The sequence below is a fragment of the Dunckerocampus dactyliophorus genome, chromosome 5 (assembly GCF_027744805.1).
Source record: "Dunckerocampus dactyliophorus isolate RoL2022-P2 chromosome 5, RoL_Ddac_1.1, whole genome shotgun sequence".
In the NCBI taxonomy this organism is placed as follows: domain Eukaryota; kingdom Metazoa; phylum Chordata; class Actinopteri; order Syngnathiformes; family Syngnathidae; genus Dunckerocampus; species Dunckerocampus dactyliophorus.
Window position 1 is genome coordinate 27,459,732 of NC_072823.1, and position 22,824 is coordinate 27,482,555.

General features: G+C 43.3%; 1 protein-coding gene across 2 annotated transcripts in view; it reads right to left on the reverse strand.

Moving 5' to 3' along the window:
• The window catches only part of wnt7bb (wingless-type MMTV integration site family, member 7Bb), a 46,406-nt gene extending 24,045 nt beyond the window's left edge, over positions 1-22,361 (reverse strand). Inside the window, exons 1-2 of one of the 2 annotated variants that reach the window (XM_054776947.1) lie at positions 22,028-22,361; positions 11,137-11,363 (exon numbers count right to left, since the gene is read on the reverse strand). In XM_054776947.1, coding sequence (XP_054632922.1) covers positions 11,137-11,363; positions 22,028-22,101 — 301 coding nt within the window. In that variant the 5' untranslated portion in view covers positions 22,102-22,361. Of the gene's footprint in view, positions 1-11,136; positions 11,364-19,436; positions 19,747-22,027 lie in introns of those variants that run through there. The other variant, XM_054776946.1, reaches the window with a different exon arrangement.
• Positions 22,362-22,824: the final 463 nt, after the last annotated feature.

Genomic DNA, 22,824 nt, shown 5'->3' on the forward strand with positions numbered 1-22,824 from the left:
GACCAACTCTACACTCTCGGTTGGGTCCTTGAGGGTGCATGGAAGTTTGCCCAACCAGTCTACATTTGTTTTGTGGACTTGGAGAAGGCATCCGACCATGTACCTTGAGGAACTGAGTGGGGAGTAATCCGGGAGCATGGGGAAATTCAGGCCCCTGTATGATCGGTGTCAAGAGCTTGGTCGACAACAAGACGGACCCGTTTACAGTGAGTGTTGAACTCCACCAGGGCTGCCCTTTGTGACCAATTCTGTTCATTACTTTTATAGACAGAATTTCGAGGCGAAGTCAGGGCACTGAGGGAATCCAGTTTGGTGGTTGCAGGATTGGGTCTCTCCTTTTTGCAAATGATGTGGTCCAGCTGGCTTCATTGGGCCGTGATCTTCGACTCTCACTGGATAGGTTTGCAGCCGAGTGTGAAGCGGCTGGGATAAGAATCAGCACCTCCAAGTCCGAGTGCCATCTCCGGGTCGGGTAGGAGATTCTGCCCCAAGTGGAGGAGTTGAAGTATCTCGGGGTCTTGTTCATGAGTGACTGAAGGATGGAACACAAGATTGAGAGGCGGACTGGTGCGGCGTCCGCATCAGTCTGTTTTGGTGAAGAGGGAGTTGAGCCGAAAGACAAAGCTTTCCATTTAGCGGTCGATCTCCGTTCCTGCCCTCACCTATGGTCGCGAGCTTTGGGTAGTGACCGAAAGGACAAGATCGCGGGTACAAGCAGCCAAAATTGGTTTTCTTCGTAGGGTGGCTGGGCTCTCCATTAGAGATTATGTGAGGAGCACTGAAACTCTGATTAGAATCGCTACTACTCCACATTGAGAAGGAGCCAGATGAGGTGGCTTGGGCATCTGGTCAGGACGCCTCTCAGACGCCTCCCTAGGGAGGTCTTCAGGGCACATCTGACCCGTAAAAGGCCTTAGGGAAGACCCAGGACATGTAGGGGAGTCTCCCAACTGGCTTGGGAACACCTTGGGATCTGCTGGGAGGAGCTGGACGAAGCAGCCAAGGAGAGGAAAGTCTGGGCTTCTCTGTTGAGGCTGCTGCCCCCGCAATCCAACCTCTGCTCAATGGAAGAAGATGGATGGAATTTTGTGTTTTTCTGAAAAAATACAGCGTTACTGGCACTGACTTACTTGTCGGACATCAACAATTGCTTTCAACACAAGGCCACCACCAAGCACTCACCCACACTAAAATAAGTGAGTCAAATAAGTGAGCTTCCTGTAAGTCTAACAGTCCCAAGCAGTATCTCACAGCAGCTCTCGTGCCAACCTGGACCATAATGCTACCACCACAAAAGACAAAATTGTTGTGCTACTCACTTGTGTATCCAGCTATTTAGACACTAATGGCTGTGTGTTAGTTATGGTACATCGATACTGCTTTCAAGCTGGACCCGTACTTCTCCGAAATAGTTCATTTCTATAGCTTTGTCTCTTGACATAAAAATGTGAGGAGTGTCCTAACATATGTGAGCTACTGCAGCTCCAGTTCACTAAGTGTCCCAGTGCCAGTGATGTGATTGTTGGCGCACGTAAATGTCCCGCGCCTAGAGAACACAGCGATCAGGCCGGGATTGTGCAGAACAAAGCGCGCCGTGAGATTACAGTTGATCCTCTCACATCCTGCTTCCTCTTGTGTCTAGCGGCACTGGCAGACACAACGGACGCAGATCCCAATGATAACACAGGAGGGGACGATCGAGGGGTCCGCAGGGTGACCCCGTTAGGGGTCCACATAAGCAGACAGAGAGGTGGGTGAGGGGGAAGAAACGCCTGACTCACCTACAGTCAGTTAATGGATGATAGTGGCTGTGTAGGATGGATGGTCCCGCCTGGGATAGATCACACTTCGTGGGACGCAGGAGATGACCTTTACCCATCCCACGCGCTGGACAACAAAAAAACATCCCGCTCTTCTATCTGACAGTTAGGAAACACTACGCGCACATACACACACACACACACAGTGTAGTGTTTACTCTGGCTTGCGCATGGAGGATGGTCAGACAGGATCGCTAGCAACCACATGATGATGGGCTGAAAAATAGGCCTTCATCCACCACCGCCACCGCCGCCGCTGCTCTTCCACCTCCGCACAATGCACGCATCATTACCACATGTTCAGCCACACACTATCACGCTGCTCGGTTCTCAGAGAGCGCCAGTGCAAGGCTAACCCCGCATGCAACATACTGTAGGTTGCTTCATGTATGATGGATGCGGATAAAAAGTCATAGAAAGTGTGAAAAGGGCAGACAGGCGGTAATCAACAAGTGGTGCTCATCCCCTCTGAGCATGTTGTCCACTCATTATAAAACTGCTGGGGGAGGGGGGGCATATTGTGCAAGGGGCTGGGATGCACATTGTTGCTTTGAGGCACAGCACACCAAGTCAGCCCGAGGCAGGAGAGAGAAAAAAAAGTAGTCTGGTGTAATAGTAAAGCTGCTGCCAGCGGGTACGATTTCCGTCCCAGCCCGGGACACTTGTGCGCCTGCTGCCGCAATGATTGAAAGCGTGCAGCAAAATAAGACCAAAAAAATGCTAAATTTACCCGCTCACCTCTCATTCTCTGGTGGTGTAATAGTACAGCTGCTGCCTTTTATGGTCGTCACACATGCCGTACTGTTGTTTAGAATGTACTGTTTGTTCATGGACAGGCATGCATATTACAGCGTTTTTAGTCATTTTTGCAAGTCTGTGTGACGGGGATCGTTTTGACATTGTCATGCATGTGCAACTCTGTGTGGTGTAGCAAGTGTGCAGCTTGTACATTAGTATAGATTTACTATCCACTGAAAATGTCTAATTAGCTGGCAACACAAGTGAGTGGCAATATAATTGTGTCCTGTCTACAGTCAACGCTGCACGAGTGCTGCCGGCACCAGAGGGTCACGCCGGTGTACATGAAACCTCACTGACTCCAGCATAAAAACGTACATTGCACGACTGTATGTGTTTTAACTCCATACTTCAACTCTCATTTCCTTTGTCTCCGTCAAGAGCAGGAAATAAAGCATGAATGGAACATAGCGGTCATTTAAATGCATTTCTTTTTTTTTGCCAGTTCATTATTAGCTTTCGGTTGGACCGCGCTTGTCATATGTGCGAGGATATGATTTCACCACAAATGACCATCAAGTGATTCCGAGAAGGGGCGGCAGGCTCCCGTAATGCGTTTACAATGTGCAAAAGCGCCGCGTTGTTCTCGCAATGAGCGGCGCCCCTGTGACAATAGAAGGGCAATTATAGGGATGATAATTGCACGTCTTTCCTTCATTTCTGAAATGCTTCACATACATTTATCATTGGCTGCATGAGTGCACAGCGTGTCAGCGGCTTGGTCTTATTGCCTTCATATGAGGAGAGCGTAATAACAACTTAGCAGCCCTGAATCCTGCCTGTTTGCATTCATCTTCCTTCTCCCGTCTGCACCTCTTACAGTTCTTTCCACACAAGTGCTTCTCAATGAAGTGGCTGACGTAAACATCTTTTATCTCTTTTTTTTTTGTGCTGCTCTGCAGTGGCTCTGGCAGGTGGATTTGCCCACTGGCTTCTGGAAAGACAGCCTGGGAGACAGTACTATCAGGACATGGACACACCCTCTATTGTCCAAGAGGGAGTTTCTGCTCCGTGTCGCTACTGTGGAACCCCCACAGTTCCCCTGAGGACGTCTAATTCAGAACTGGACAAAAATACCGCACTAAAGTCACACAAGAGCATCAAAAGATTGACACTTTGCTTTTTCTTTGGCTTTTTGTGAGTTATTAGAGAGAAGAAGAGTAAGTTACATGAAGTTACATGAAGTAAGCAGTAACTGAAATGCTGCCTTCTCTTATTAAACCAGCGTGTTTCTACATTTTACAGAGGTTATCTTCTTTGTCCACTTGGTGACAAGTAACAACGGTTAAATGTTTCTCAAAATACAAATAAATCGGAGGTCAAACAGAGTCCCAGGATGGGTTGTGGTGGGCTTTAGATGCAGTCTAGCGCTAGGACCTACAGACGCCTGGGCATTACGTTTCTCAGTGGCTGCCTTCTTTTTACACTTGCGTGACAAGTAACATCTGTTAGAAGTTTATCAAAATATGAATAAATCAGAATTCAAACGGCGTCCCAGCATTTTCTCTTGAGAGGTTCTACACTACGCAGTTTAGCTACACTACCACATGTATTGGGACACCTGAGGCATGATGGTTCTCAGTGGTTAACTTCTTTTTTACACTTGCTTGGCAAGCAATAACGGTCAAGGTTTCTTGAAACCCAGAGGTCAACCAGCATTCCAGTATGGTTTATGGTCGATTTTAGATGTCCCACTGTAGAGGGACAAAAGTACTGGGACACCTGGGTATTATAGTATTACAGTGGTTAAGGTCTTTTTACACTTTTGCGACAAGTAATGACAGTTAAAGGTTTCTTGCAATGAAAACAAATCAGAGGTCAAACAGTATCCCAGCATAGGAGCTCCTGAAATTACAATCGTTTGGCTTTAAGAAAGGATTCTGTGTATTGAGTTACACATGACACGTCTAACGCGTACACACACAACAGCCATCCCTCAGCAAAGAAGGTGGACCTGCACCACAAGTGCCACCGCGTCCATTCCTCTCTGCGTTGACAGCAACATCAAACTCGTGTAATATCTCACCGCCGGCACAACAAAACAAAAGCCTTTCAAGCCAGTGGGAAAAAGCCCGAATGACGACGGTGACAAACTGGCTGGAAAGTCAAACAGAGAGTAACCGGAGTGCGTCGTTTTATGATGCCAGGCTTTGATGCTGAGTGTAGACTGCTGAAAGGTGTCTGCTTTCAAGACGCAGTCGCCGACATCCAGTGCGTTGCTATTTGAAAGAGTGCAAATAGGTCGAGACATTGCTTTTAAGACGGTTTTAAGAGGCCGCAACCTGTATTCAAAGCTGATAGATCGGGAAATAACGGGGGAGTTGAAAATGAGTATGAGGAATTTGCAGTGTCATTCATTAATATGGATTGTATCCGCTACGTTAAGAAATGAGTACATGCAACCTAATGAACAAACACAAGTTTTTTTTCCTTATTGAAAAAATTATAAAATACAAAATAACATCGGAACATATGTAAAATATACAAAAACGTTTCCAATAATTTAAGAAAAACATTAGTAAAACTTAATGAACAAATGGCATTTTAAAAATTGATACAAGAACAAATTTATAAAATGAGTGGTCCTACTTTTTCTAAATGCTTTTTGTGTCACTCCCCCTTCTTGCTTTTGCATATTGTAGCTCTACTTAAAACCTCATTAACATCCAAATGTGCAAAATGCAAATTCTAGCAATTTTTCAACTGGTCTTAAGATTTTGATCAGGAGCGTATAAACAAATATTCAACAATAGATTTTAAAAATGTATAAAAGGTACACAAACATAAAAATAGATTAAAAACATTCAAAACATAGCCAAGAATTTCTGAAATAAATATTAATTAATAAATAAATGGCATTTTAAAAATTAGATCAAATTAAAAATAGAAACAACACAAGAACATAAAAATATAAAATATGCAAAAATTCTCCAATCATTTAAGAATGAATACATATACATTATATGAATGAATGAATGACATTATACAAATACAAATGTGTGTAGATAAAATTTTAAAAATGAACTTCCAAAAAGCTGAAAAAATAAAACAAAATTGTTGTCAATGTATGAAATTGTTGTAATTGAATGTATCTAATTTTAATTTCAAAGTTAAACTAGCACATTTCTACGTTTTAACTTCTTTTTACACTTGTGTGACAAGTAACAGCGGTAATATGTTTTTTGAAATCCAAACAAATCGGAGGTCAAACGGCGTCCCAGGATGGGTTGTGGTCAATTTTAGTTGCACTCCAGCTCTAGTCTCTATGGACAAAAGTAACAAAATTGTCAATTTTTATACCCTTCTTTTTTTATTCCTTCTTTATTACCAAAACTATTACACATTCCCTTTTTCTATAAGAAAGAGGCAGGATTCAATCAACTCTGGGTGCCAGCTCATACCAACGCCACCTACTGTCGTGCACAAATAGGCTTTTTATGTTGTTTTTCTCCAATTTGTCAGTCACAGGATGATAAAGGAGCCAAAACTCTTGGCAAAAGCACTTGTTTGGCATCGGCGTGCAAGCATTTCGGCCACTCAAGCCTCAGCAACAAAAGGCTAAATCACCTGTGTTGAAAATACAGTAGGAACCAACACAGTGTAGATGAGGTTCTCCAGCCCTATTAACGTGGAACGCAAAGCTGCGGTTGGCTGAGCTCCTCGCTGCAGTCCAAAACTAAAGTGCTCATCATTTGAAGGATTTAAGTTTAGAACTTAAACGGGAGCGGAACAGCTTTTCCTTTGCACTTAATTATGATGAGGATGGAAGTTTATTTTCCAGAGGTGTATTCCATGATTTCATATGTCCCGCTAAAGAATTCCATAACTTAGCACTTGGACAATTTGAAGTAATGTGACAAACACTGGAAAACTAGCCGAGATGTTGGTGGCAGGTGTTTAGAATGGACACTAAAAGTTTGCTTTTTTTTCCACAGTGTCCAAGTGACATGGGAATTCTTCACTGGCGGCGATGCCTGGGGTCTCCCACGGCAACCAAGTGGGACGCTAAAAAAATGCTGCCAAATCGGGATGAAGAGGGAGCCTCGGCGTCGACTGCAACACACTGCTTTATCTCATCATAGATCCACAAATAAATATAGGTAGATATAGATATGGATTGATAGATATTGATACATAGATGCTCCTCTAAAAATGCTGTAATATGCATGCCAGGACAGTAGTTGACCATAAAGAAACGCTACAGCAGCTGTTTTTACAGACCTACTCCAAAAACGCCAGTCAAAGATCCTCTGTATGCCACAGGAATGCTCTGCTGTTCTTAAGGAACTATTGAAAAAAAATATTTGTCAAAGATCCTCTATATGAGGAGAGTGCGCTCCTTTTTTTATGAATCTATTCCGAAAATGTTTGTCAAAGGTCCTCATTATCACAGGTGCTCTCTGCTGCTTTTCAGGCCCTACTCCAGAAATGCTAGTCAAAGATCCTGTATATCAGTGGTCCCCAACCCCCGGGTCATTTGGTACCGGGCCGCACAGAAAATAAAATAATTTCCATTATTTCATTTTTTTTATGTTTTATTTTGAAAAGTGGCCGGATTCTCTCTGTTACATGCGTCTCACTTGACACATGTCCATTGTGCGTGTGCTAACTTGATCTCATGCCGCACAGATAGACTACTACTGTATTTTTACCATTTTTCTTTCACCTCATATTTGGTGTCAAATGCTGATCCTATGTGGGAATGCATAAAGGTAAGTTTTGATGACTTATTGAGTGCTAATGTGCACATTTGTCTCAAGTTAATTCATGCTAGCACACTGCCTTTTACCACACACGTCAAACAGCCATGTAATAATCTCTCTGGAAAAACTTGGCTGGAACTTGAACTGGTGGATGGTGGGTCGGCATTCATGTTGTGCTTTTAATTTGATTTTATTCATGTCTTAGTTTTACACAATACATAATAAATAAGATAAATTAGATCATATGTCCTGTTGACTAATGTTAGAGTGGCCGTTAACGTTTATTTTTATGTTTTAAATCATCAGACGGCATTTAATCTTTCCTCATTCGTCTGACAACATAAAAAAAATTACATTTTAAGGGTACGACGCTTCACCAACGTTCATTGCTCTGCTTTTTCTACACTTAAAACTTGAGTTTTAGCATTTTAAGGAACATACCTCTACCTTTTTGTCCCTGGAAAGGCTCAAAACTCTCCCCAGTCACGACAAAACACGTATTAATCTCAATGCAATTATCAGCAATATGGCCAAGCTCTGTAATCACCACCTAGCTGTTTTCCAGAGCTAACCTAATGATTTGCAAGCCAACATTTTATGACGACGTAGCCGCAGACTCGACTCGCAGCGCTTTGTAACCTCAAACCAATCGCTCGTACGGAGCACCGCAGCTGGAGGAAACGTTGCATTTATTTTGGTTTGGTCCCAGCTGTTGATGACAAGCAACTTTTTGACCAGAAGTCTGCCGAGCGAGCACAAACACGTCTGCGAGGTCAGTAAAGAGGCGAGCTGCTGGGTTAATACGAAGAATGAAGAGACGCCCCCCCCGAAAAATCAAGCTCACTAGCTTCCCAATGAGACCCCACCAAGTCCAGTGGTCCAAAGGACGTCACACCTGCCTGCATGTTCAGTTAACCTTTTTTGCAACAAAAACAGCAGATATTTGACTGTGTTTTCACAGTAGGTCCTGAAAAACAGCAGAGTGCTCTTGTCAGATACACATATTCCCCATTCAGCATTAGCAACCCTGTACATTTTTGCTGATTTATCAAAGAATTATTTTGTGGGAAAACATGCCAATTTGTGCTTTTTCTCTCCAAAAATAGGCTGCTTTTTTGTTGCAGAAAACCCAACGAATTCACTCTAAGTTGTCAACAAATTAAAAATACAGTGTTTGACTGGGAATGCCCTGGACTTGATTTTCAATGAAGATTTTTAACGAAATTTTGCCTCAGTTGACAAATGGTTTTGCATTCAGTCAGGCCACGATATTACTGATTTTGCATTCACGACCCCATGTTCGCAGATTTTTCATCCCAAAAATATGTTTTGATTTATTTTTCATTTTGCAGTAGACTCCTCCAAACAGCAAAGCGCTTGTGTAATACAAGGATTCTTGGAATAGCATTTTTGCAGCAGGTCCAAATGGGATAATTAACAAGTGTTTTCTTCATCTTCATTTCTGACCTTATTACTTTATTCATGACTGACACTGAGAATTGCATTGACATGATACACAAAATAAGAATAGTAGAGAAGAAGTGAATATTGAGGAAGTCTGAACGTCCGTCCTTCGGTTTTATTTTTTTAAATGTGCCCCAACAAGGACGATTTAGTTGAACAACTCTGGTCTAAGTACTTTGAAAAATGGGCATCATACTTCAATATCACAAATATCCATTAAGACAGATGCATTAGAACCATCTGAAGGGTTGAAATCAGACCTGTTTTTCATCTGCTAAGGGATGAAAATTGGTTCTACTAAATCATATGTTAAAAACCAAACAGGAGCGCCATTGAAACACAAAGCAGCACATCCACGACAAAGACAAAGTGATTCTAAACAGAACCACTGGCCTCAATGCAGAACCCGGCCGCAACGTTTTTGGTCTGGAGGGACATATGTGACGCTCCCTTGAAAAGTAAATGAATGTTACCAAGCTTTACGTCTGCTTTTTTTCCTGCGTACACAGAGAAGCGAGGCATGGATGTAACCAATTGAAGCCAATTAACAACAGATGTGTCCTTCTAGTTGGCTCAAAAACACCACCATTAGTTGTCTCCTCATCTGCAATGTCATTTTTCAACAGTAGTTTTTAATCATGCGGGGCCCATAAAACCAGAACCGAAACAACAGAAAGAAAAACACAACAATGAAGACTACAATGGGGCCCAGGATCGGTAGCATGTGAAGTTCTGTTTAGCAGAGCCAACCCGGATGGTTATACAATAGAGCGTCAAAGAGTGTGTTGCTGGTTTGAGTTTTTTGGACTGTGTGATGTGTGCAAACTTGGGTTTGGCCTGTGATGAGCTGCATTTTCATAGGCCACAGAGGGACTGGTACCACCACATGTTTCATCCATTCCAGTTAGAGTCAGACAATAGGATGGCTCCACGCTTGATGGAAAGGTTTCATAGCATAACCACATGATTGGTAATGATCGCAAGCACTGAACTTAAAGTTAATGCGGTCTTATGATCAGATGTGTCAATCAAAACCTGTTTAAGTTGGTCCCGTTTATGTCCACAGCCCGTCTATGTCGATCAACACATCAAGTCCTGGTCTGCTGTGTTCTTACTACTAAAAAGTGCCTACTTAAGCCGACGTCGACATACATTTGAGCATGCACGAAAGGGTTATTGTCACTTTTGTGCCAGTTATCCCAGCTTACCGATAAACCATACACCGTTTCAACCCGAGACAAGGGACGGTCCTGTAGTGATTCAAACACAAACCAAAAAAGTGAAAACATCACGGCGTGCCTTCGTTGTGCATGTCTGTCAGGTTCTGTAGAGATCGTACAGCACTAATTATGTTATTTGGTTTTTCAGTTCGTAAGTTTGTTTGTTGTCCCAAAAGACATTATGATTGGGTTATGAAAAGACGGACAGGACTCTCCCTTTTCAATTCTGGGTTACTCCTATTGTGATGCAAGCGGCAGTAGGTGCAAAGGAGAAAAAAACCATAGACTGAAATATTTGTTCGGAGTTTTTGGTTCGGAAAGAATGACTTAAGATGTTCGGAACGGTCACTCCAACGGCACCAAGTAAAGGCTTATAAAATAAAGTAATCAGAGAGCGCTGTATTTGAGTGCTACTTTCTGGTTTGTAAAAATGACGTAAGACGTTAGGCATAGACAAATGGGAAAATGCGAGAAATCTACAGAAAGATATTTAAACAGGAGGGTGATGGGAAAGCAGGGCAAAATACGGGAGTTCCCTGGGAAAAACAGAAAGGTTGACAGGTATGAGAATATGACGTAAGACGTTTAGAAGAGACAATCGCGACCATTTGTGTTCTAGATTTGTGTTTGTTTAACAGAAGTTTAAAAAAATTGGAGACTGCTGTATTTGTTGGTGTTTGTCCATTTTTTTTAGCTATTAGGCTAGTTCCTGGTTCATAAACAATGATGGAAGACATTTGTGTAGACAGTTGGGACTCTACCATTTGCAGTCTGGGATGAGGGTGAACGTTTCCACTATGATTCAAACGGCAAAAGCGGAAAATCAATTTGTCAAAATAAAGTAACTCAAACATGGTGCCCCATATTTCTTTTAGCAGGCTAGTTGTTTATGAAAATTATGTAAGTCTTAGCATTCGGAGGCAGGGGGAATCATCATCCCCTTGTGGATTAGAAAAAAGATTATAAGAGCTATTTGTCAGCAAAGTTTCATGGAAATCGTTTGTGTAGTTTTTGCATAATCCAGCAAGCAAAAAAACAACCTACATAACGTATCAACTTCCCATGTGAATCCATAAAAGAACATACAGTATAAACGCATTGTTTGCCTTTTGCACGATAAGCCAGACTGACCTACACGCAGCTCCTGACCGAAGACCGTCCTTTCCCCCAGCGCCGAACAGTTCCAGCGTCCGTAGCGGAACTGATACTGACACTCATTGATGCCCATCTGGGCACCTTCGCCCACAACAATGATGGCGTCCGGGCGGCTCTGGCAGATGGCTCGCTGACGTGGTGCCAGCCCGGGAATCTTGTTGCAGATGATGTTGGCGCCCAGAGCCACCACTGAGGACAGGGCCCTGCCAAAAAGACAAGAAAACCATCACACACATGGTAAGAACTTCCAGAGGATGGTCAGATTGGCTGACTTTAGTTCATGTGAGGTTCCCCCCGGGATGATTCATTTCAACCAGTGATTGATGCACGTTCCATAGTAAAGTGAAAGCCTCTTTCTAATGCTTTGGCAGTTGGGTTTTCTTATTAAATGTCCATTATTTTAACTCTTGGCCTCCCAGTGTCACACATGCACGCAGTTACATCAACCCAAAACTCACCCAATTCAGATTTAAAACATATCAGGACTGGATTATATTTGGATTAAAATCAGTTCTGAATGGAATATCTGCCAAATGTGACAGCAGTTTGAGCGATAAATTGAATATCCTGTCATTGCCAGTCGTCCAAATGCACTCAGATAATAAGATATGCCTTCATTAGTCCCACAAGGGGAAATTCCAGACAATAACATGCGTCTACCGAAGCAAGGACGCTTAGGACTCGTATATCTCATAGTACTCGAGGGGCAAATGTGTGCTATGTTTGGAGACAAGTAGGTGCATTTACGTGAAAGGGAACATAAGCTACACATACAAAAGAATTGGGACACCTGGCCTTTCCATTTAGTCATGTGAAAAAATTAGGGGTGTATGTATCCGTTTGCGTAAGCTAACGCTTCTTCGCCTGAACAAAAGGCTGAACTTTTGTCAAACCATGCAACCCCACTGTGCTATTTTTTTTTGGGACAAATACACCACATGGTGGCGCTGTTATTAAACCCGCATACAGTTTGAACCCCATAGGTGGGACTGCCTTGAAAATTGTTGCACAGATGTACACCTGCTGTAACTTTAGGATGTTTAGTCGAATCATCACAATATCTGGTACACGCTTTCATGGCCTGACAAGCACATGTGGAAAATTTGGATGATAAACATGGCCGTCATCAAGCAAAATATCAAGCAGGCCTAAGACTAAATCCCAGTTCCCCTTCATCTTACCCCTACCCCTTAAGACCGAGGGCCAAGGGGAAGAAGGCACTACAGAATGGGATGCCACTTGATTCTCATTTTGTCATCAGCCTTCACTGCTTGCTGCGACATAGGCAAAGGAGACAACTAAATTGGTTCCTACCATAAAGTAAGGTGCATACATTTTATACATTATTTCATTCTTATACTGTAATAGCCTACCTCACAACATCTTTTTTTTATATAAAAGAAAGACATTTTTCCAAACTGTGACATTTACTGCAAAACAACAAACAACTCTAACAAATAACCAGCACTGTAACAACATTTATACAAATAGAAAATGATCAAATGTACATATGAAACAGAAATAACAGTATAACACACTTTGTGAACATCGACAAATGTGTAACGCTTATTTAAAAAAAAAACCCTCCTCCTATTGTTGATGTTCTATCTCATGTTACTTTGTAAGAAAGTCCAGAATGGCGTTTTGTTGCATTTGACTTGTCCATACTGGGACTGCAGCTTTACAATGGTCCTGGAGTGCTGTGCGGTGTAGCAGAGCGACAACCCACAATGCAAAACATGGCAAATATTTACGTGGATAAGCAAAGGACTGAATGTCTAATAAAACATGAGCGACGTTACCGTGAAAATCAATAATTATTCTTAATTATATGCTTCTTTCGAGAGTGCTGAATCCGAGGAAACTCCTCCTACCCCTGCGTTTCTACTGGTTTCTAGGGCTGTACACCCTTTAGCCCTTACCCGTCGATTTAAGGAGAATTGGGACATCACTTGATTGTCGTGAACATGCAAAACCTAGGGGTAAGGGCTAAGATAAGGGGTAAGAGGTGGAATTGGGATTCAACCTAATTGTCCATAAGTAAACCAGGAGCGAGTGCATTTGGAATACAGGAAGTGAGCAAATGTATTGCAATTGATGTACAACGGGTGGGGGGTAGGATTAAATAAGATTTGCTTCTTCCTACTCCTTTTGGACATGTGGAACTGTGAATTGTAATATGTGATGTATTCCATTGTAACTTGTATGCATGTTCAAATATATTAAACCATTACCGTTATCATTACCTTTAAGTCATTGACTATTTGTCTAGTGAGTACAAAACTTAGGCGATATCTGTATTACATGTATGCTAGCATGTCTTTCACAGCACAACCCATAGGGGGCGCCACAAATATCATTTACAGTCATGTGGCTGTCCAGGAAGTAAACAGTGGAAGGGCATGTTCAGTTTGTTGCCTCTTTACGCTCTTCAAATGGACCTTCCCCAAACTGTTCCCATGATATTAGAAGTATGGTGGATGACCGCATACAGAAGAATTTAAGGATGTGGTACATTCGTGATACATTTTGTGCATTGAAGATGCTAAAACCAATCCAACTGAGGTCAATATATGGTAAGTTAAGCTATCTGAACAAAGCAAATGTGTCTAATAATACATCTGTAATTTTCATTTGTTTTATTTTTATACTGTGCCGAGAGCCATTAAAAACAAGTTGAGGGCTGAAAATATTCTCACTGTGACGTGAACATAAAATAATCTAGCAAGCGATGCGTCATCCACATATGCTGTTATTTAAAATAAACTAAATGGATGGCTTACTGTTGTCCATAGAAAGCAAGCCAGCGTATAAAACCTGCTAAAAAAAGACCCGCTAAATGATATCATTCTCAGTGGACGACTCGCAATGCAACTCCACGCCGGTGATGTTTTGTATCGCCGGGCTACATGTGATGACGATGATGATGCAGATGTTAGGTTGTGCCCAATTATCATTAAAAAAATCATTCCTTATGATTTGCAGCTGCTTTTATTTTACACAAACACATGGGACACATTATCAACACTTAATCTAAAAGGTGACTAAACGCTGTTTATGAGATGACACCCTCCGACTTCGCAGGAGAGGCAGCTTGCTCGCATCAGCGTGATAACATCCAGCCAAACACAGCTGTTACAGCACCCATAACCACACTCAGGCTAACTTTTCGGGGCACGAGGAACCCCCCGGACGTTCCAGGGATCACCACAAAAAACTCTTGTAGAAGATTAAGAGCAAACCGTTGATGGATGGTGAGCCTTTGCTTTTTGACATGGTCTTTTTTCCACCCAGACAGCTCGTCCAATCAAACCCAACTGCAGCTGTGGCACCGCACTCCAGGCCCGGAATACAAAGTGCTCCGCTTTTAAAATGAAATACACCAAAAAACAAATCTTCCGAGTTTGCACCATGTCCTTGTTGGCTCGCATGTGTCATTCACCTCTTGTTGCTCCGCCGACCCCGCCGTGACCCCCGCTGCAGTATACACCGGTCGCCGGTGGCAACCGCGACATCCCGTCCATACAAACGAGGCTCATTGTGTGGACTCTGCCTTTTTACGCACTAAACGTGCTAAATGTTCTAAACTATTGTATAGAACTTGATCGCGGTTCTTGCAATCAGCATCATGCGCTCTGGCAATAACGAGGTACGTAAATCAACTGTGAAGCCACGCACACTCATACACACTTCACACATGCGTTTTGGTAAAATAATAATAATAAACTGAGAAAAAATAATAATAAAATCATAATAATGATTTAAAAAATGGGCCGTACGGTGGCCAAGTGGTTAGCATGTTGGCCACACAGTCAGGAGATTTGGAAGATCTGGGTTCGAATCTCCATTGGACATTTCTGTGTGGAGTTTGCATGTTCTCCCCGTGCGTGTGTGGGTTTTCTCCGGGTACTCCGGTTTCCTCCCACATTCCAAAAACATGCATGTTAGGTTAATTGGAGACTCTAAATTGTCCATAGGTGTGAATGTGAGTGTGAATGGTTGTTTGTCTATATGTGCCCTGCCATTGGCTGGCCACCAGTCCAGGGTGTACCCCGCCTCTCGCCCGAAGTCAGCTAGGATAGGCTCCAGCATACCCCTGCAACCCTAGTGAGAATTAAGCGGCATAGAAAACAAATAAATAATAATAATAATAAAAAAAAATTAAAACTTCAGTAAAATTATATATATATATATAATATATATATATATAATTATTATGTAATTACTGTATATATTTTTTTATAATAGAAAGCTTCAGAAAAATACAAATAAATAATAATAATTTAAAAAGAAAAATAAAAAAGCTTCATTAAAATAACAAAAATGTATCTATAATTTTAAAAAATGGTTCAATGTAGTGAAAAATGTATTTCTATCTAATGTCTTTTGTCTACTGTATTACCAGTAACTTTATTTACAGACTATATAACATGCCTACATCATGGCCTTACATGCTGATTGAAATTTTGACTGAATAATAATAATAATAATGAATTAGATTTGATAGTGCTTTTCAAGGCACCCAAAACGCTTCACAGTGAAGTAACCCATTACTCATTCACTCCTCAGTCACACACTGGAGGTGGTACGCTACATCTGTAGGCACAGCTGCCCTGGGGTAGACGGAGACGCGCTTCCCAATTCACGCCTACAGCCTGTCCGACCACCACCAAACATTCATCCACCAGTGTGGGCAGCACTGGAGGCACGGTGGGTGAAGTGTCTTGTCTAGAGACATAACGACAGTGACTGGGTGGAGGGAGCGAGGATCAAACTGCCAAGCTTCCAATTTCTACACAACCAGCGCTACCACTTGAGCCACTGCCACCCAATCCACATTGCTATCTTTGTAAAGCATCTTTGACACAGCTTTTTGGTTGGATTTTTAGTGTTTAGTGTACAGTGTATCTTCTCAAGGGGAATACTATGGACAACAAACTTGGATGTACTGGAGAGTAGTCAGTGTACAGCTGGTGTAGCAGTATAGATTTACTATCAACACACAGCTGTTATTGTCTAAATAGCTGGCAAGATAATAGTATCTTGCCTATAGCCAAGCATGGTGATGATAGTAACATCACGGACTGGGGCTGCATGAGTGCCCCCGGCACTTGGTGAGCTTCAGTTCATTGAGGGAGAACATGAATTCCAACATGTACTGTGACATGGTGAAGCAGAAACAAGGCCGGATGGACGTTTTCCAACACCAGGAGTGTGAACACACCTCCAAGATGATAAGTGAAGGTGAACGCGGTGGATTCCACACCTGAACCCAGTTGAGAACATGAGGGGCATCCTCCAGCGGGTGAAAGGCGGAGGAGCGCAAGGTGTCAAACATCCGCCAGCTCCACCAGTGACGTCATCATGCAGGAGTGGAAGAGGATTGCAGTAACAACCCGTGAAGCTCTGCTCAATTCCATGCCCAAGAGGATTAAGGCAACGCTAGCTCTAAATATTCACACTTGACATACCTACTGTGGGGTGGACTCACTTGTGATGCCAGCTATTATATCATGCTCTGCGTCACAATGTCACAGTACATGTTGGAATGCATGTTTCCCCCTCAATGAACCACAGCTCCTCCAGCGCCCTGTCAGCGCTGATGCAGACCGTGGCGCTCCCACCACCATGCTTGACTAGAGCCAAGAAGTTTACTTTCTATATCATAAATAAAAAAGTTGTGGTGTATTATTATACCGTCTAAAGCTTCTTTCTAGCAAAGCAGCGAACAAGCTCCTTCTTACATCCGGCGGATAGAAATCCATTTAGCTCACATTCCACTGAGCATCGTTGCCAACGTGACCTGACATCAATGCGGAAAAAAAAGGTGCATCCGTACAGCGCGAGGCTCTTACATCACAGTGTCGTGTCGCCCCGAGACAAAGTGGGCGTCCGACGTCACGGCAGACGTCGGCTGCAGCCACCTTGTCCATCACATGGATATGCACTGTGAGCCAGCGCTCTGCTCCCAGGCATGAATGTTACAGAGGAATGCACTTTAAAAAAATAATGTCTGGGACACATTTTAACTTAGATGGAGGACTCTCCTCCTCCTCTTCCTCCTCCTCTCAAGAGCAGTTTTAGGGCTGAATGGGATGCTCTCTCTCCCCACTCCCTTAAAGGCAGCCATCATATTGTATATTCTTTTCAAATGCGACTATTATTATGATTATTCCAATCAATATCAGTGGTAGAGAAACCCTGCAATAATGCAAATAAGCAATGCTTGAAAGCAGCATGACTGTGCTGCGTGTGCACACGCAACGAGTGCAGCCACTGCACTTTTAACTTGGAAAAACCCCCAAAAACCACATCTATTTTAGCAGCAGGTTTGGGGTCTCCGGGCAGCAGAGGAAGCGGGCAGAGAGAGAGAGAGAGAGAGAGAGAGAGAGAGAGAGCAGGAGAATGGCTTAGTAATTATTTTGCAAGTCCGGATCCTTGGAGGAATGATTGGTGTTTAATGAAAAGCCACGAGGCGTTTAGGGTGTCAATCACATGAGACGATGAATGGAGGATGAGGTCATGCATTGACAGGTTCAGAGCGTGTAAAAGTAACACTCATTCAAAAAAAAAAAAAGTGGGAACGAGTTGTGAACATCTCTGCCACTCTGTGGACAAAAAGAAGCCGGCATGCATGCAGAAGTTGGTGGTTTTATTCCATAAACCAGGAGCGTACGGCGCCACATACTGGAAAAAGTACAGTTCATATTATTCACCATTTTTTTACTTTTATTTTTGAACTCATGAAAAACAGAAATCTTTCAACAGGTGTTACTGAAACAACTAACTAGCCCCCATATGTCATTTTGCATGGCCTCCTTTGACCTTGGCGACGGCTTGCAAAGCTAATTTCCCTTTCAGGAATGAACATACATAACAATAATTTGACAACTCAAGTAAGAAATGCGCTTTTAATATTTTTTCTGGGGGTTTTCATTCGTGTAAAACAGTCAATTAGGAAATTTAGCATTAAAGTAATTTTGGTTAAAGAGCTTCTATTGCATTTTTTTAAATTATCAGTGGCAGTGTTAATTTAGGGCAGTTGTGGTGTAAACATTACACTGGGTGCTCCTCTAATACGTGTGTTCAGTTATGCTGCTACGCTAACTTGGCTTTTTCACACACTTTCTTTTTTCCAGCTTTAATGGCTGTTAGGTGTGCTTTGACAAAACGAAAGGAAAGGGTATCTATTTGTGCTGACGGTACTTTCATTACCACGCAAACGGTGCGATTGTTCTCTTGTTTGGGCTATTTTGCACTAAATTGTCATTAAAATACCAAAAGAGTTTATGCGCACATGCTTTGACCCTTTGGTGGGCTACTCAAAATCAAGTGGAGAGCTACTTGTACCTGTTGGAGACCCGTGGGTTAAACACTGCCGATCAAGCATGCACGCTATGCTATGAGAACTTTTTTCGTAACACTTTTTTTTTAATTTTCAGTGTGGCCACGGGTCGATAAAGAATGAGCCTTGGGCCACACTTTGGACAGCCCTGTTTTAAATGACTGCTATTAACGGGGAAAGGTGTGTTTAGGTTTCATTGAGACAATATCACGGCTACATATGGACAAAACTTTTCACCACATACAGTGATGAATTGTAATATTGTATATTATTATGCAAAAGCGCACATAGCATTCATATTTGCACGTGCAACTTTCTACATGTACAGGTAGATTACACAAGCTTTCACGTTTTAAAAAACAACATTATTGCTCTTTTATGGCTTGGTACTCCTTTAACTGCAGGTTTGGGTAGATATCTGAACCCTTTTTGGCCATGGGAATGCAACACATCGTTACCTTAAAGCAGCTTTTTGAGAAGAAGTTTTTCAAGCTGATTATCAAAAAGACACAGGGTCTTGGTAAGGACTTTTTGAGTCATCTTTGTTGCCATAAAAGCAAACCTAGTGTGTTATTTATTTAGCATTATTATCTGTTATGGCAATACACAGTCGATCAACATATGCTATGCTACGCTAACGTTTATTTTTCATTTTCAGTAGCGCTCACACCTTCCTCGTAATTATTCTGATGCAATTTTCTTCTTAGAATATGCCACCGGGCGATAAAAAAACAAGCCACGTGCCACATATGGACCCCGGTGCCACACTTTGGACACCCCTGCTTGAAATGACTGCTCCTGATGGGTAAAGGTATGTTTAGGCGCCCCTTCTTACAAAGCAAATGTAACTTAAATGTAACTTTTTGCTTTTAAATTGAAGGGAAAAAAAACCTCAGCTAAGAAAGCATTCGGAGTTCATTAATGAACTTACAGGTAGCTGCCGCTGGTGAGGATGAGGAAGATTTGCGGGTAGTAGACTGACAGCAGCACACTGCGCGACGAGAAGAGGATCATGATGACATGGAGGAGCGAAAGCGATGGCAAGATGGAGAAACACACACTCCCCCCACCCCACCACCACCAAAAAAAATAGTCTCTTAATTCCAAATTAGTCCTCTTCCTTCCCTGTCAGGTCTACGCCGCTCCGCGCTGCCGTGGCCGAGTGTGCGGGGCCGGTGGCCGGGGTGGGCTCTGACATGTCTCCGCTGCTGCGATGCTCGGTGGTAGTGGTGGTGCGTTCAGGGACTTCGCATGGCAGAAAAGTGCCTGTGCTGCCATTGGGCGGCCGGAGACGACTGCAGTCCGCCCACTTTGCCGCTGTGGGACAATAGGGGGGGTGTTGTGGGGGGGGTGTGACACTGATCCGAGGTTTCATTCATCATCACCCACCACCGCGCCACCCCCCCCCCCCCCCCCCCCCCCTCTATCTATCGCTCTCAAACATCAACAAACAGTCATCACGGTGCAAAAAAGGGGTGGGGGGTCAGCACATTTTTTGGCAGGATGAGTCCACAAGTTGGTGTTATATGCAAGCTTTGCTCTGAAATATGACAAATATCCTCATATCACGAGGAACTTGAAATGTCCTAGACTTACGATGCCTTCAAAGTCGTCTTGTTATGATACTCATGCGGTATTGGTGCACTATAAGCATGGATTTTTGTCTCCTTGTCTACGTGCGTGCGTGTGTGTGTGCGTGTGCGTGCGTGTGTGCGTGTTGCTATGAGGCTGTCAGTCAACACCTGCAGGCTCCAGTCGTCGTAAATGAAGAGGGCACAATGAAAGATTTAGTGAGAGTAAAAAGGGATGGAAGGAATGAGCTAAATGGTCGGGCTCAGTAAACACAGTAAGCACCCACCCTCGCCCCCCCATCCCGCCCCACACACACAGTGCGTATTGGAGCTATACTCCTAACTGTGACTAGAAGGTGAACACAATATTTGCCAGATGTGCGCCGTAGGCCCACACAGCAAACTACAACTGTGTCAAAACTGAGTATTTGTTACTAATGTTGTGTCCGATATGTATATTTAAAGCATGGCAGGTGTATATGTGCCAAATAAAAGTATAGTAAGTAAGTTAGCTGCCCTGTAAATAGAATATAATAGCATCAAATAGAAGTTCACTGTCAATGAAGCGCTGTTTGCACACCAAACTATGACTGATATTTGTGGAGCCCCGTATGGGTTGTGGTCAAACTGCGTTGCAAATCATGCTAGCATACATGTTAACACGCTGTGCTCAGGGTTTTATCATCATTAGACAAATGCTCAGTGACTTACGGAGAACTAGTTGCCAGGTACGTAAGACGTTTTGTGTTATGGCGGCCATGTTTTTACACCAATCTTGCTCAAATTCTACACACACGTGCTTGTCAGTGCCCTGAAGGCGCGTACCAAATTTTGGCACAACACCCTTTAAGTTGCAGCATCTGTTTCGTAGAGCCGCGTTAGAAATTTCATGTCACTCCGACCAGTGGCGGAGACAGAAATCTTTCACTGGGATGGCTAAGGTGAGGCCATTACTCATAAAGGGGTAGCAAATACAGTAAGTTGATACCTGAAATGTCTAGATGGCCAGTCGGGTGGCGGGAGAGTGACCACATAGCTCCACCACTGACTCCGACAGATGGGGTTTAATAACGGCGCCGCAGTGTGGTGCATTTGTGGGGAGAAATGATAGCACGAGCGGCAGAGTAGGGGTGCACGTTTTGACCAATTGTCACCTATTATCTGTCACGAAAACACATAGCATGGCTCTCATTAGCAGCCGTGCCTATAGTGAATGTATCGTAAACAGTAAAAATAAAAAAATAGTTCTTTTTGCATGTGGCCCTCAGTGGAAAAAAGTTTGCACACCACTGGTGAAGGCCAACAAAGTCCAAAGCGTCATGAATAACAATACACCTGCTCAGACCATATAGTGTGTAGTATAAATGTGCATAGAAAGTACACACAGTATCATATGTGCATGTGGAACCGACTGCAAGCAACTGTAAAGAACTATCACCTTTCTTAGACAGGTACAGGAACTAGAGTACAGTGCATGTCTGTTATGGTGGCACATGATGTAATTGTGTCCCAATGATGTGGTGCAGTAGTGTAAATTGTACTCTTTAGGGCCACAAATGGACTCCTATTACTGTCTTTACAGTGATACACAGCTTAAATCATCCACATTATGAGCGTCTTCCTGTGTGTGTGTGTGTGTGTGTGTGTGTGTGTGTGTGTGTGTGTGTGTGTGTTCTAAAAGCGGAGGCGCTGAGGGGAGGGATGAGGAGAGTTAAAGCTAAACAGGTAAAAACTCAGTCTGGGCCAATGGAATGTGGAAATACCACTCTTGTGTGGTGCTATTAAAAAAAAGGAGAGGTATGCATGGCTGCAGAGAGCAACTGGTTGTGAATGACAGTGAAGTAATCAACGTGCTTGGTGGTAGTAGCTTTAAGTCTGCTTAAAACGGGCAGAAAAATGCAAGTTGATGGTGAAATGTGGCGTTTCATTGCATGTTTAGAGGTAAACTCACCCTAGCCTGAGGTAGATGATGCCCAAACACAGGAACACAGGGTACAGGGTCCAGGTTCGGAGGGGCTTGTGCATGGTCGGTGCCACTCCGTGCGTGGGCCATGCACTGTACACGACGCAATCACTAACTAACTAACTAGCTCCCTAACTAACTAGCCCTTCCACATGCACACATGGCGACTCTTCCTCGCTGCACCGAGCTCATGTGGGACCATCCCCATGGTCCGGTCCGGGCCAAGCCAAGCCAAACCGAGTGAAAAGTGTGCAGGTGAGATGCTAGAAGGGTCCAAAATGAAAGTGCTGGGAGGGGTCAGACTTGATTGGAGGGGCTTCCTCCCTTTCCTTTCCCCAGCCTAATTAAGAATTCCGTTGAAAAAACGCCGCTTTTAAGCACCTTTCCATAGCAGCCGCGCAGGTAAGAGTCTATCACAGGTAAGAGAGGAGTAGGGAGGGGTGCACGCCTACTCCTCCTCCTCCTCCTCCTCCTCCTCCTCCCTCCACGGGTGGCTTTGTAGATAATGGGGCCGGGCTTGCACGCCGTTGTTGCACACACCAAAGTGATGATGTTGGGAATTGTCTGTTATACACACACAGAGGGAGAGAGAGGCCTTTATAAAGCCCATTTTGCGAACTTGTCGCTTTGTTGCCTTGCAACATGAGCGCATTTGTGGCTTTCCTGCATGGGCTCCACCACAACAGCACGCCCCATAAACTTTAGACACAAGTAGAATGTCTCTGCAAGAAAAAAAAACACTGCATGACTAATAATAATGACTAATAATAATAATAATGTAGAAC